Below are 15,665 nucleotides of genomic sequence, written 5' to 3' on the forward strand. Positions count from 1 at the left end.
TGAACAAAACCTCCTGCACCTCAGAAGTGACAGTGAAACAGTAACAAGAAGTCAACTTGCTCTGTACCTACTGACAAACAATATTAAGTGTAAAGGGATACCACATTTATCCCTCCACCAGATAACAAATGTAACCCCCCCTCTACTGGCCCAATTACCATAGTGTTGGGAAATTAGCGGCTCAGATCAGAGATTCAATTATTAAGTGCCTGACAAACAAACAGCAGATTTCAGCATCCATCAGAAGTAGATACTCAGACGATGGTCCCAGGGCTGGAGCACCCCCCTGTGAGGACAGGCTGAGAGGGTGGGGGGGTTCAGCTGGAGAAGAGAAGGCTCTGGGGAGACCTTAGAGTGGCCTCCCAGGACTTAAAAGGGCTACAGGAAAGGGGGGAGAGACCCTTGATCAGGGGTGTAGGGGTAGGATGAGGGGTAACGGTTTTAAACTGAAAGAGGGGAGATTTAGATTAGATCTAAGGCAGAAATTCTTCCCTGTGAGGGTGGTGAGGCCCTGGCACAGGTTGCCCAGAGAAGCTGTGGCTGCCCCCTCCCTGGAAGGGTTTCAGGCCAGGTTGGACAGGGCTTGGAGCAACCTGGGCTAGTGGAAGGTGTCCCTGCCTGTGGCAGGGGGGTTGGGACTAGAGGGGCTTTAAGGTCCCTCCCAACCCAAACCATTTCATGAGTCTATAATTCATTTCAATTATAGGAACAAAAAAACCTAAGAGATTACTTTCAGGGTTGATCAGCAGGGACAGAGCCTCCAGAAGCCCTCTGCTCTAGCTCTCAAGATGACAATAATATAACCTAGAGATGGGGATCAGTAACTTCCTCTCCAGAAAACTAAACACACATGCACTAACTAGTTACCAGACAGAACAAAAACTTACTGTTTCAAATAAGAGCAACGTTGTATATGTAAAATAGAAACTTAAACCGATTAGCAGTACCCTTTCAGATATAAATGTCACACCAAGTATTTAAGACAAAAAGTTAACAAGCATGCACAACTGTCTTGTTGTCAGAAAACCCCAATCTTCCCTGTCTTGGATAACCCCTGTTAATCCTGAGTCCCTAGCAGTCATAAGGCATACTTTACATTTAATGCTGGTTAGTCAGCTTAAGGAAATAATTTGTGAACACAAAAGGAAAGCAGCTTGGTTCTGACATCCTGCTGCGAGTCTGCTGGACGAGAAGTTATAAAAAGCATCTTTATTTGGAAGCTGAGCAGTTCTGATCTGGAAGTCGGACACAAATGCAGGACTTTACACAGCCCTTTTCAGGGTACAGCATTGATGTAGACTAAAAGTTTAATAACAGGAATGAGTAATACTGCTGGAAGTGGAAAAGATGATGAACAAATGCCTTACACTCCAGGGAGAGGATAACTGACAAGTTAAAAAAAATAAACATGAATTTTTAAATTTAAGTGCATTCTATCCCATCCAATTTGTCAGGTAAGTTTATGCTTCCATTGGTGTAGGAGTTACATACTCAACCTGAATAGAAACAAGATTTCATGAATGATTTCAGTCATCTACATTCGTAAGAAACTGAGCAACAACACACAGGACGTTGGTGTTTTAAGTGCTCCTGGCTCGCCTGCATGGGGAAATCAGTGTACAATAAGCAGCTACACGAAGCACAACAGCCACATCACACCCACGTATCACACAGAAACACTTGACAAACAAGAGACTGAAGGAGCTTAATTCACATTCAGGGCAGAGTAAGGCTACGTTGCACAAAGGCACTTTCAGAGTACACTAATCGTGTGCGCAGTCCCTGCCCAGTGAATTAGAGGAGCTAGAATTCTGTAAGGGCACAGTCTAGGTTATTGTACGCTCACTTCTGCATTAGAAAACTCACACTGGACAATTACAATGACAATGGTCACTGCACACACACAGAGAGCACATAAAAATTTCAATGTGTAATTTAAAACTTAAAACATACAAGGTTTAAAACTCATTCCTTGTCACAGCTACATGGGACAAAATTCTTAGCCTGGCAGGTCATTCAATAAAGCACTTTTCTCAAGACTTATGAGTATTTTGAACTGCAGCAAAGCTGAACTGACTTGTTCTCGTCTTCAGTGAGCAAATAAGCCATAAAGAGTATAGAGATGCCCATCTGAAACTGGCAACGTACAAAACCAGCAGTCCTGTACATGTTTATTTAGATGCAGCTTTGCTGAAGACAGAGCCATCTGTATCCCATTCATCTTGGCTGAATTCGATTCACAGATTAGATTGATTAGCTGGTTTCTTATTTGCTTCGTACAGGTTCTTTCTCTACAGACATTAAGTATCAATTAGTCTGAATATTTAATTGGAAGAGTGGTTATCAGAGGAGAAAATATTATTTCCATTGAAGTAACTGTAGTCACATAGCACTAATCCTCAGAGACAGACCAGAGTCAAAAGTCCAATTACCAAAAGGTACTTGCAGGGAAAGTGAATCTGCCAATTAAGTTAACCAACAAGGATTTGTTGGCCAAAGAGTGTTCAGCACATGAGAAAAGAAAAAAGAGACACACATGCCAGGAATGGTATGAAAGTGCATAACTGTGCAACAGTTTTGTTCTAGACGTATCTCTATCCCCATTCCAAACAGTTACATACTACTTACAAGTACTTGTTCTGGTAACATACGACAACACCGTATGTCTCATGACTGACTTGCTGTAAGTACTTAGCTGCATTTCATAAATACATCTTTCTTTAAACTTCAGATAAGCATATGGAAAGATGTGACTTCTTCAATCTTTATAGTTTACAAGGTAGCTGAATGAAATCCCTGTGACCTGTACTTAAATCAGTAAGGCAACAGGTGTGCAAGCAAGAATCTGAACTTATCACTTTAAGGAGTTACATAGTAGCTGATACTTTGCATCTATACTTGGGAGTTGAAGATCAAAACAGAAGCCAAACATTTCAAGGCGGAAAAAAAACCCAACCAAACAAAAAGCCCAGAACAAAAAAAACCAAGACAAAACACCTGCTCAGGCACTACCAAATCCCACTGAATTCCCCCGAGATATAAAAGTCACTCCATGGAAGGTTTGTCCAGAACACACCCACTAAGCTCTCTAATAATGATTCTCCACATTTCTCTCATGCCTTCCATCAAATGACTGTCAAAGCTATTTATTATGCCTCACAACACCCCTGTGAGGTAGGTGACTATCATACACTGAGGTAGAAAGGAAGCAATTTGCTCCAGGCTGCATAGCAAACCAGAGGCAAAAATCAGGAACAGAACCCAGAAGGCCCAGTTCCTAGTTATCTTATCCCATTACTAGACAATTAGGTCTTGTTTATGGGATCATAAATTACATTTTCCTGAGAAAAAGAAAAAGATCTGATGTACTGGAACAAAAGGAGGATAAGCCAGGCTGTTACACAATGCTCAGATCAAACTTACCTTACCAGTGCATCTGGTTTGCTCAGCTGGTTATTAGGAATACAATTTTCCATTAAGTCCTTATGTGTGCTTGGGCTCTTGCTAGCACATTTCTGTTTTTTCTCATTTTTAGTAGATGAGGAAGGGATGCTCCCATTAGTTGCACTGTGACTGCGAGGCGAGGAGTTCACAACTCCGCTGACATTTTTGTAATTTTTGGACGAGGCAGTGCATGAGTCCTCTTTTAAGAGGTTTTCTGTACTTCCTACAAGATCATTATTTAATCTTTTACTATTGATATGGTTTTCCATATATTCAATTTCTTGTATTTTAGAGTCTACAGGTTGCAAAATATTGTTATTTATTCCAAGGTTGTGTTTCTTAGCATCCTTGTCCTTTTCTTTCCCTTTTTCTCTATATTCTAGCTCTGGCAACGTTGCAGATATTTTTTTATTGGCTGGAATGCCTCCATTGTGCTGCAAAAGTATTGAGGAATCCATATCAGATAATCCTTTGGCTGCTGAAATACCAAAATAAAAAAATACTTAGTTCATTAAATCAATCAATACTGTGACATACAAAGAAAAATCATTAAGTACACATCAATCATTTCTGCAGAAAACAATCATTATTAGAGTCTATCTAGAAAAGAAAATCAGAAGTCACGTGATATTGTAAGACTTTTTTTTTCTCATTACAGGCAGGAAACAGTAACCAAGGGATTTAATAATAAATACTACTGCTTCACAGAACACTGACTGACTAGATTGATGCAGTTGCTAATAAAGAACTAAACAGAGAGGTCATAATTCATTTCTACTGTCATACTAACCACTGCCAAAATAATTTTATTTCTGGGTCCTCTGTTTCTAAGTTCACTGTACTTTCATCAAAACAACATGGACTAAAGCAGCTCTTCCTTAGCAGGCTTTTTCTTTTTTAAATAGCAGATAATAGCAAACACGTAAAGTAATAACTTGCCTTCCTCTGCCTCCCTCTCTTGCCTTTGTAGCATCTGCTGTTCTGGGGGCAGAGCTTGCTGGAGAAGCTGCATGTAGAACTCATTCTCTTTCTGTACTTCTTTTTGTTTTCTTAAACGCATTTTGTAGCTGACGTAACTTTTAAAGCCAAAGCCCAAAGTCACAACAGGGTAGCCAATACTAAGAAAAAAAGCAATGTTATTATTCAAAATGTAACCATAATAGCAAATTAATAACTTGTAATAAATTATATCGCTGTGAGTACATCTGGATTACAACTTTTCATAGAAAATTATATATTAATTTTTTTTTGCTGCACTACAATAAAGTTACAGTTCAAAAACACAGGCACCTCTTTATCAAGTCAAAATTACAGTTCATTACAGACAGCAATTAACACTAGCATAGATTAAAGGATCACGACGATGCAATTGCACTACGCATAGCAAAGACAGCTTTTAGGCAAGCACCAGACTAGGAATTATGCATCTTTTAAGGAGATAAGAGCCAAATACAGCAGAAGTTCCCAAATTTTGTTCCTAAAGGGCCATGTAATATGTAAAGACATTAAGCTGGGAGATGTGCTAACAAACACTCATCCAGAACGGTGAAAGCAGAAACTGATCCTTAGCCCCATCCTTTTGCACTCAGAAACGAAGAGCAGATCCCTTTTCCACCACTCTTTAAAGCTGAGACAAAACAATAGTTCTCCAAAATGCCGCCTCTGCCACCAGCCCTGTGATACCTTCTCACTGAGACACAAGAGCTGGAGAAGCTGCTGGAACACACAGCTTTGGGCCCAAGTGCCATCCCCCACCCTGGTACAGCTCCAAGTGACCCTGGAGGCGAAGCCTCAGTAACCACCTGCCTCTGCTGAGGATGGCCACAATTGAGACATCTCTTGTGGGCAACAAACTGCCTTTGGAAATCCTTCTTTAGGAGGCTGACCTTGAAGCCGTAAGCAAAAAATATCTGATCTCTAAACTTAGTTCTTCCACTTATCTTACTGACAGATAAGATATGAAGAATTTCACTTCCAGCCAGACTCTGCAGTTCCATTTGTTGATGGGGGTGACAGAAGCGTAACACAACTTCAGAATTATTTTTTTTTGCGTATCAGTTTCATCACACAGAATTATTAGCTTGTGTTCTTATTAGCTTGTGACAACTGCACCGAAACAGAACGCTAACAAATCATGCTAGCGTATTTATTAACAAGGATACCCGATCAATCAGCAAACATCTCTGTATAAAAATAAATGTATCTTTGACAAGTACTTTAACAAAGCGCAGTGAAGTTGCATTTTAAACACTGAAGGTATCCTCGATCAGGGGAACACTCAGATGCAGATGACTATTAACCATTAAAATCTGCTCATTCTTTGCTCAGTAATAGCACTGTGCAAATTGCATTTCTAAGTCAGCTGCCAGAATGCAAGAATCATTTGCATATGCATCTGACATTATCTCTGCCAATGCTTCTTTTGTAACGCTGTGTAAAGCCAGCTGTAGCTACAGTTCTAAAACTCTGATGACAAGCCAAAATGTTTGCATCCAATTCAGCAGCAGAAAGACCTTTCTTCACAGCTCCTAAAGTGCTTTTGGAACCTATTATAGAATTTAATTAGTGTTTAAGGGATTTATTGCACAATGTAGACAATATAAATTAAAATGACAGATGTCTAATTTATTGGAGACTGTATCACAGGGAACTGGACCAAATGACTCCAGGAAAAACAGGACATATTTTAAACGTAGCCCAATCAATGCATGCTACACTAAAAACTTGCAGAATAAAAGCGCATTTCTTCCAGATATAGATACTCTGCAGTTAAGGCTTTTGCCTGAAGTCACTCTTATCACTTCCAATGAAGTGGTGTAGTAAGTGTTTGTTTTTTATATTCTGTCATGATTTTCAACCTGAGGCTTATTCACTTCCTCTGGTGAACTATGAAATCAGAGGCTCATGAGAACCCTTCTTGTTGGAGGGGAAAAAGAGGAGCACTTTGTTACAGAAAAAGAAGAAAATTTTCATAACTGGATACATAAGTTATTGGTAAAAGTAGCTAAAAAATAGTTTCACTATCTATTCACTATATAAATACAGTATTTGTAGATGACAAGAACTTTCAAGAAATGCTAGGAATAGCCACGCTACAAATTCCCTGCAGCTCACAAGCACTGTATCTTCAGAAAGGTTGCACCTGGTTAACACTTAGCATACATTGCTCGTGGAATATTTAATGACAGATGTGCGAGGGGAGAACTGAACAGCCAAACCCTGAACCAAAATAAGAAGCCCTGAATATTAATTTCCCTGGTGAAACAAAGGTTAATAAGAAAAGGAGAATAAAACACTTACCAGTGTGCTGCAAATGGACGACAAAGGTCTACATGGAAGTTTTTTAAATCTTTAAATCTAATGGCTGCTTCAATATAAACGAAAAGTATCCACAGTGATACTGTTGGCAAGCACACACCCCTCTCTATTGAGAGAAGAGAAGAAGAAACACCTTAGTAATATATTACAAGCAGCAAATATTTTGTTTTTAAAACATTCCAAAAGTCAAGGGAAATTTTCAGACATATAGGAAATTGTAAGAGGGTTTTTTCACATTAAAGTATCTACTATGTCTTTATTTTAAACCAACTGTAAACTTTTGTCTTCTTATCTTGCTTTATTACTTTTATAAGGCATCAGTGAAAAATAACAGATGCACAGCTAATGAAATAGCTTGGCACAAAACCCTATACAGAGAAGGAACACAAATGGAAGAAACTGCAGAAGATGAGGTAATGTTACAGCTTATGATCTTTGAGTCAGAAGTGGTAAGCTTGGACTACTTTTTCACTCCAAGTTAGGTATATCTTAGTAGCAGCAGTGAGCAAATCTGCTGAGAAAACAGGAGTGAGTAAGCACAGTACTGGTTACTCCATATACAGTAATGCAGACAACAGTCTGCAACTCACAACTCTACATCAGAGGAACATTTAGGATGCCGTATTGATTTCTTTCTCCAGCACTGCTGGTGAGAATGTAAAACAGAAGCCAAGCAAAACTAAGGTCTTAAACCTCTTGGCCAATGGAAAATGCCACTGTTGCTTGCAATATAGCCACTGTAAATTTCCACAAATCAATTCCAGTTACATGCCACAAGCTTCATAAAAATAAACAAAGTTCTTGATTAGGTACTGACAGCAACATATTGTGTGCTGATCTGAAACCGATCTCAAATTTGAAACTAAAAAGAGCATGACTCTGAGGCCCTGACGTTATTTACTGTGGTCTCTACTTTGGCCTCTCTTGAATAGCTGCACTCTGCGTAAATGAGAAACCTACAGCAGAAACTGTCAGCCTAAAGGGACTGAACATTTCAGCTAGGTAGACATAGCACCCAAAAAGATCGTAACTTCCTAAAAAAACAAAGAGCAAGTTCCCATCAACTTAGATGAGCATTTAAAAACAAGACTCCCTAAGGTTGCAGTGAATTAAAATATTAAACAGGCTCAATAGCTACAGTTAAAACCGACCCATCAGGTTTTTCCTTTAGGGTTTCTCAACATCAACCCTGAGAACAACTTCAGATAACACTTTAACGTCTTAATACAATCCTAAAAATAACTCCAGAATTTTTACGTATTTTAAATTGGGCAGCAACTGGTTCACAGTATCTTCCATTAGCTCCCACATTGTCATTATTACAAATGACTAACTTGTCAGAAAGATGACTGCTTCCACCAGTAAGCTGAGAAATGATCCATGCTATCCTGGAAATTCTTGTGATCTGATGGCAAGTCTAACATGAAATATTACAAAAGCCCCAAATCCCAAGGACTTGGGTAGGGAAAACTTACCTCTAAAAAAACCCTCAAGTTTTATTCCTAAAATTTTCTGATTGAGGGAAAGACATATACATAACCCACGTCAAGCATTAGTGTTCATGCAAACTAAACCACCTCCCTCCTATCCAACTGCTGTCCCATTAGCCAAGAATTTATTAAAACAACCCCAAACAACTAAGGGTAAAAAAAATGGGGGGGTGGGAGCAGGGAGAAGACTTTTCCATACATGTGTCAAACTGCTGGGGCAGCCACTGGCACTACCAGGCTTTTTTGCTCAGAAACTGAATCCAGTTGACACAAAGATTTGACTAATAGGAAATTTAAACTATGATAACACCCAAAATTAACAGCACACTGATTGAGTAGGAGGAGGAACGTAACACTGTTTCACAAACTTCGTATGGACTCTGTATTTGCTGAATTGCTGCAGAAGTGTTTTGAAGTCAGGAAAATTTTTTTTTTTTACTGCTCTGGAATTTCTGTTTATACACTTTCAGTTCCGCTGATCAAGCTTTAAGGATTACTACAAGATGCACCCAGACATGTATCAAGTGCAAATCAGCACACTAACGAAAGCAAAAGAACATATAACAAAAGTGCATTAAAACAAATGTAACAAATAGAAGAGGGTTTCTGCATTTTACTAAGAGCTGTAAGACACATATTCAAATCAGTAAGTTGTAAATAAGAAACAGTGACCTACCTGTGTGCCAGACATACTGTACCCAAACATAGGTGCTGGCAGCAAAAAACAGCCATTGTATTGGTATGAAGAGCAGACATATTATATTTGATGTGAATGCTACACAAACAAAAAATACTGAAAAGGCCTAAAAGAAAGGAGGGGTGGGGGGAAAGAAGAGTGTTTTGGTTTATTCCAGCAAATATTACCAGTTTATTAATAGTGACACCACAATGATTTCAACATGGAAACACTAGTGTTGTTTACAATCAGGGCAAAGAAAGGGAGCAGTCTAGCCAATGAAAGTAGAAACTTAGCCAACTAAGAGAGAACGGGCACAACTTGAGAATTTGTGCTCATCCACTCTTCCAACAAGCCTCCAAACAGCTATATTTATTCCTTATTATTTTGTTTGAAGATTTGCATTTACACTGTTGATGTAGTATTATCATTACTATATTGTCCTTCTGGAAAAAAGACCATGACCAACCAGCAGTGTCATTTACTCTTTCAGAGAGCAGTAAATATCTAAACAGGCAAGGGCTGCCATTTTATTTTAAAGAAAACCCTGTTTTATAGGGATCTAGACCAATTCGCTAATCTCAGGAATTCAAACAGTATTTTCCTATGGTGAAAATTCAATAGCTATGTGTTTTGCTGTCACAGATAAAATAGGCAGTCAGAGAAAAGAGACTTGAGCCCACGTCACCTAGTCACTTGAAAATTCCTCCTCTTGTGAAAATGGATCACCAGTGCCATTAAGTTAATTGTATAACATGGAACATGCCCTGAAACTTTGCAGGATTTTCCTACAAAGGGACAGTAATTTTGTGTTATACTTACCAAACCCTGGTATCTGAAGGAATCGTAAACACTCCTGATGAAGAGCCAGAATGGCCACAGATACTCAAATCTGAACTCGAGGACAAAATCTGCCAACAGTACTAGGGCCCACACTACCAGGAATTTCAGATACAGAAAAGTACTATTAGGAAAAAAGGGAAAAAAAAAAAAAGGTAATTTCAGGTCAGTATTTCCAACAGACAGAGTAACATTTTTTTTTTTTTAAATTAAAAGTTCAGGAATAAAAACTATAGACAACTAAAACACATATAAGAAAACTTCATCCAAAATAATTTTACAAACCAGGTAATTTTATTATTACATTAAAATCAGGCCTCGTCTAATGAAGTTCATTATATTCAACTGCATTTGTTTTTAAAATAGCAAAGCAACAGAAGACTCGCAGTTCTTATAAGACATCCAGCAATGATCTCCCTTTAGCTTTGCAGCATATTTTACAAAGTGATTTTTTGCCAACAGGTATGGTGTCACAGCTGAAATATTTCTCTTCTAGTTTGCACTCTTGGAACTCAGAAATTTCTGTGTTCCCTCTCAACAGACTGCAGATGTTCACTCATTTTCCACATTCAACACAAACTGCAACACCAATAAATTGAGATATATTTTAAGCCTATAACTATAGCAATTAGGAAGACTGTTTAGATACCAAGTTGTCAGAGCTATATTTGAAAACATCCATATTAAAGTAAATGCATCCATTAAAAAAAAACCAACCACCAAACAGAAAAACGGAGGCACATGAGACTTGAGACCAGACAGTCTAACTTATATTTTTTTTAATTATTTCAAAGCCACATTCCCTTATTCTTAGTCCTGCATTTTGAACCACTGACGATCCTTCTTGGCTACAGAGCTCAAAATATTTTGAGATCATATCTAATTAACACAGCTGCACTTGAGGGATGAGCCAGGTCCATTCTGCTAAAAAGGAGGAAGCAAAAATCCTTTTCCCCCCAAAATCCAGCACCCGAGACCTAGTATGTGACTCCAGTTCCCCAAAATGCAACTACCTTGTTGCACTGTATTGGGTTATAACAAAGGTGAGGTTTTTAAATATAATTTTATTTTTTAAAATCAAGAGCAGTTTTTCCTTTTAGTAACTCATTTTTCCTCCCCTATCATACTGCCAACAAAACCAGCAGAACTTTGCCCTGGAATGTTTACTGATAAGTTGCCAAGAGTTTGCATGCACAGTGCCAGGTAGGGTCAAGTTTCTGCACCGTTCATGGACATCTGGCTTTTTTAGGAAGTTGCTCAGAGCTTCAGAGAAGACACAAAATAGAAAACTTCTATGAAAAAGGCTTATGTACCAGCAGAGGTTTAGAAACAACTGAACTACGCATCCAATTATCACTGACGTTACTTGTCACACAAGGTCAGCTTCCAAAGCACACGACTAGCAAAACACTTTGTTTTCTCGTGAATCAAAGATTAATTGCACGGTCCTGAACATGACCCTTATGGGCTGTCCTGGCCCTACAGCTTCCCCCAACGGAAGAGTTTTTGCGCAGCTTTCTCACTTACTGTATGTTATCAGGCTCTCCCCTAAAAGTCCAATGCCAAGGTTTTCACTGTCACTAGACTCCCTGAAAGGAATTGCTTCAGTGGAACTACTTACATAAATGCTCTCAAATGTACTCACATGAGTACATGCTTTAAATCAGCACAAACTAAAGAAAGACTTCATAGAAAATACATTTTTGAAGTCTCAGACAAATAAGCAACTATTCCTACGTTTAACCTATCTTGGCCTCCCCACCCCGCCTTTTTCAATATTCTGTATCTGCAGTTTAACATACTGGCACTGAAAAAAAAAAAAAAAATGCAAATAAAGAGGCTACAGGAAGCACTTTAATTCAACGGAAACAAAATTAATGACACACGCGCTTGGAAAAGTTAAGGCACTGCTTTTTTCAGTTTTTACAGAACCATCCCCAGCCACTTAGTCAAAAATTACTCTCTGAGAAGACTGAAACTACAATATAAGTATTAAAAAACCCCACAAAAACAACCCACAACAAAACCCAACCAAACAAAACCCACCAAAAAACCTTAAATGGTCACGTTTATCCTGGTAAATTATGCCTGCATATGCTGCTGTTCTCTGTCTATTTAAAGTTTAGATCTTCAATTGCAATCTGTAAAAAGCAGCTGCATTCAGACAATACTTAAGACATAAAAGGTGACAGACATTTGGGTACGGAGTCACCACTGTGTTCATTTTGACCATGCTGTTGAATTGTACATGTGCAGGTCTTAAGGTTTGAGAAAATACATAAAAGCATCACACCCAGGCAATCATTATTCTGTCTGTTTAGCTGAAAAAGCAGTTGTGTTGTATAGGCACTTTTTCCTGGGTTAAATTATGGCTATTGTTTATTTTTCTGCCACTGAACTCCATAAAGAGACTACATTTTTCCTAGCAAATTAGGGTTGTCAGAACTAGTGCTTTTCAACTGTTAAGTGCCACTCTAAGTTAAAGCATGTGCTGAATAAGAGTTCTGTAATACAGCCATTAAAGTGATTTCTAATATTAAATTCATATCAATCCGAAGGCCATGGTGACATTTACCACCTCTTAAAGTGGAATTGTAACAATACAACATTCACAATAAGGTTTTCCCAACAGTATTAAAGACCCTACTTCTCAGTCATCTGAAGGACTCAAAATCAATTAAGAATGTAATGAATACAAGAGTAAGACACAAGAAAGTTATTTCCTTTTATAAAAAGACTTCAGCCACTTATGTTGGCCTCAGCAACAAAGTTCACTGTTGTGCAATATCTTCTACATATGTATCCAACTGCATGAGTCCACATGCATACATGCACTTAGAGAAAACATTTTAAAGGTACTATACTCCATCAATTGTTTTTTTTTTTTTTTACATCAGGACCCCCTGCCCCCCCAACTAAAGCATGCAGGACTGCAGAGTCAAGAGACTGCAGTCCCTAACTAAACACTCCACCCAGGCTTTAAAATCGAGACAGGTAGCAGCCTAAAGACGACAGCTCCCTCCTTGAAATGGGCCGGTTTTACAAACCGTGCTGAGCTTCCAGTTACACACACAGCTGGGTTACAACCAGCTTTGCCGCACACTGCAGTCTGCAGATGGCAATGAGTCTTTGTAGGAGGAAGAAAGAAACACAAATCTCGGCTTCCCTTCTTCCACAAAGGTATGCAGCACACCGCGATTTGCTGTTCCTGGCAAGCACATGGTTCATTGGTTAATTTACAAGTGCTTCGTGAACAGACACCTCTTCAGTGAACACTTAAATTAGCAATAGCTGAAAATCATCCAGCAAGAATTAAACCCCAATGAAAAGCAGCCTAACGGACCTCCCATTTGGACAGGTTAATCACTCTTCTGTTCTTTTGTTTCATACAACAGACCATTCAAATAAGATCACATGAATGAAATGACTAACAAAATTTAGCAATAGCCCTCCTCCCTCTCTCTGCTTTGTACCAGCCACTTTTACTTCATTTTTGCTCTTCAATCCCTTGATTCCTTCCAGACACCGCTCTTCCCTTCAGTGCATTTCTATTGTTATCTAGGCTGTCCCCAGCACGCCTCCCCTCCAACCCGCTCATCCTACAGCCCAGACAGCCGGCGCTCCTTCGGAATCCAGCACCAGCCATTTGGTGCCTGTGAACCTCCGATAGTCATTGATCTTTCTGGGCACATCCACACATTTCTCCAATTTTGATAGCTGCTGCGTCAGTATCCTCACTTAGAGGCAATATTCACTAGGCAAAAGTGCCTTTTAACCTCTGTAGCCTCTATATTAGAAAGGCTTAAATATATTCCATGATGCCAATTATAATTCCAAGTTTGTTCTCAAATACAGGGGAAGATTGTTGCAGATAAATACCTAAAATCTGGGTTATCCAATTTTCTGACACATGTCAAAAGATCTGACTTCGGTCATCTGCCAGAGGTTTAAGGAGGACAGGGCTTTCCCTATAAAACCAGCATATGGTATCTAATCTTGTAGGGTAATACAAGATGAGGGGAAAGGATGGACACATTCATGAGAAGTGCAGGGTACTGAACAGGAAGGAGCAGTGATTACAGTGCTGCAAATTCTGTGAAAGGTCAACTGATTGCTAATGTATACTGAATATAAAGATTTATTCATAACCCAACAGTGGCCAATGCTCCCCCTTTGAATTTCCAAACAAATAATTTTCCTCCTTATTCTTCCTCCCCTCCCTCAAGTGCCAGATGCCATTTCCTTCTTTTTTTTTTTTTTCCCCCTCTTTGTTCTCTTTTTACTGCCCCGCAGAAACAGATATTGTGCTTGCTGTAAGGTAAAAATCTACCAAAAAAAAAAAAATATCACTAGGAAAAAACAATTACACACCCCAAATCCAAACTGGTAGCAAATTAAGCCTCTATTCTATCCTACTATTATCAGCAAGTCCCAAAGGCTGGAAAGTGAATCTTAGCAGAATTGATGGGATGTTTCATTTTGCAGCCTGACTCACAGAAGACAATGGGTGGAAGGCATCCTGAGGCTGGCCAGGCGCCAAATGCAGAGGTAGGCTTTAGAAAGGTGAAGTTCAGCACACGTGTGAAATTACCAAGAGTCAACGACCACCATCTCAAGGTTACCCATCCAATGCCAGACAGAACTGGGGATGCTATCTGAGTATCACTGGAGACTTTCAAAGAAAAAGGTTTATATATGTAAACACACAAAAATATATGTATGTAAGATTATTACTAGTGGACAAAAAAAGTAGTACAGAATGAGCACAGCAAGTATGCAAGGGAGAAAACATGACTGCTGGGACATGGTATGCATACTGGAAACTATTCTGTGAAATACCTGCCAACTAAATTTGTGAAAAGGAAGAGAAATGTAAAGAATCCCAGGAAACCTTCCTGACTACTTATTCAGTGTCTTGGTATGGCATAGAATGTATCAGTCACTGAACTATGGAAATGTAAGTAAAAGAAGACAAAATAGAAAACTCTTACAGTAATTCTGAAAGCAAGTGTAACAGTCTGCTGCACCACAGGCATATAATCAGCGATCAGTATTGTAGTACTGAAACAAGAGAAGCTGTTAGCCCACTATGGTAACTCAGCTGAAAACACCAGAGTCCAGAACACATAAAATAAAGCTAGAGGAATTGCAGTGTGCAGGGAATGAAAGTCACTGGCAGAGGGAGGCAATACTACATGTACCAGTGGGGTTGACACAGTAGAACACATTTAAGTGTAAGCTTAAATTAGATTTGAGACCTGAATTTAAGTTAAAGTCATAAAAGGTAGCGCTGCTGGTTTGTTACAGACCTCCAGGGCAGGTTGAGAAGAAAATGTTTTTTGCCATATAGGAAGCTTATAAAAAAAGTGCCAGAATAAATCAGTAGGAGAATCATTATGGATTTTAAAAAAAACAAAAAACCACAACTAAAAAAAAGGCCACATTCCTAGAGTTAGTAATGAACTGTTTTTCCTTACAGTTTATTTGGCTGTCAGCAGAGTCAAAATCAAGTCCTTGGAAATAAGGCACATCAGAAGTTAGGTGGCACACAGAGCCACGGCAGTATCTTAGCAAAGGGATCATGGTATCAAGAAATGCTGCCCGGTACAAGATGCCCAGGGGCACAGCCTGCCCTTATGCCATCAGTGGAGATTAGACACATACGCATCCTCCCAGGCACTCACTTGGCTGCCAGCCCAGGTAATGCCTGTGATAATGGGCAATATACATATAGGGCTAAAAAAATAATCCTAATTCTAAGGGAAGGTACAGTGTTTAAGGACTATGGTCAAGAAATCCGTGATACGTAGCATGTCAGCCAATGTGACAGCGTAAGTTAAGCCAATAACTTGTGGAATTCATCTTGAAATTTAACCAGCTACAAAGTTGGTACCAAG

General features: G+C 39.1%; 1 protein-coding gene across 2 annotated transcripts in view; it reads right to left on the reverse strand.

Moving 5' to 3' along the window:
- Positions 1–15,665, reverse strand: part of MACO1 (macoilin 1) — a 30,149-nt gene that overhangs the window by 10,929 nt on the left and 3,555 nt on the right. The window contains exons 2-6 of one of the 2 annotated variants that reach the window (XM_074894208.1): positions 9,751–9,892; positions 8,929–9,055; positions 6,745–6,868; positions 4,384–4,562; positions 3,424–3,919 (exon numbers count right to left, since the gene is read on the reverse strand). In XM_074894208.1, the coding sequence (XP_074750309.1) occupies positions 3,424–3,919; positions 4,384–4,562; positions 6,745–6,868; positions 8,929–9,055; positions 9,751–9,892 (1,068 nt within the window). Of the gene's footprint in view, positions 1–3,423; positions 3,923–4,383; positions 4,563–6,744; positions 6,869–8,928; positions 9,056–9,750; positions 9,893–15,665 lie in introns of both variants that reach the window. The other variant, XM_074894207.1, reaches the window with a different exon arrangement.

This window comes from Strix uralensis, chromosome 25, assembly GCF_047716275.1.
Source record: "Strix uralensis isolate ZFMK-TIS-50842 chromosome 25, bStrUra1, whole genome shotgun sequence".
NCBI lineage: Eukaryota > Metazoa > Chordata > Aves > Strigiformes > Strigidae > Strix > Strix uralensis.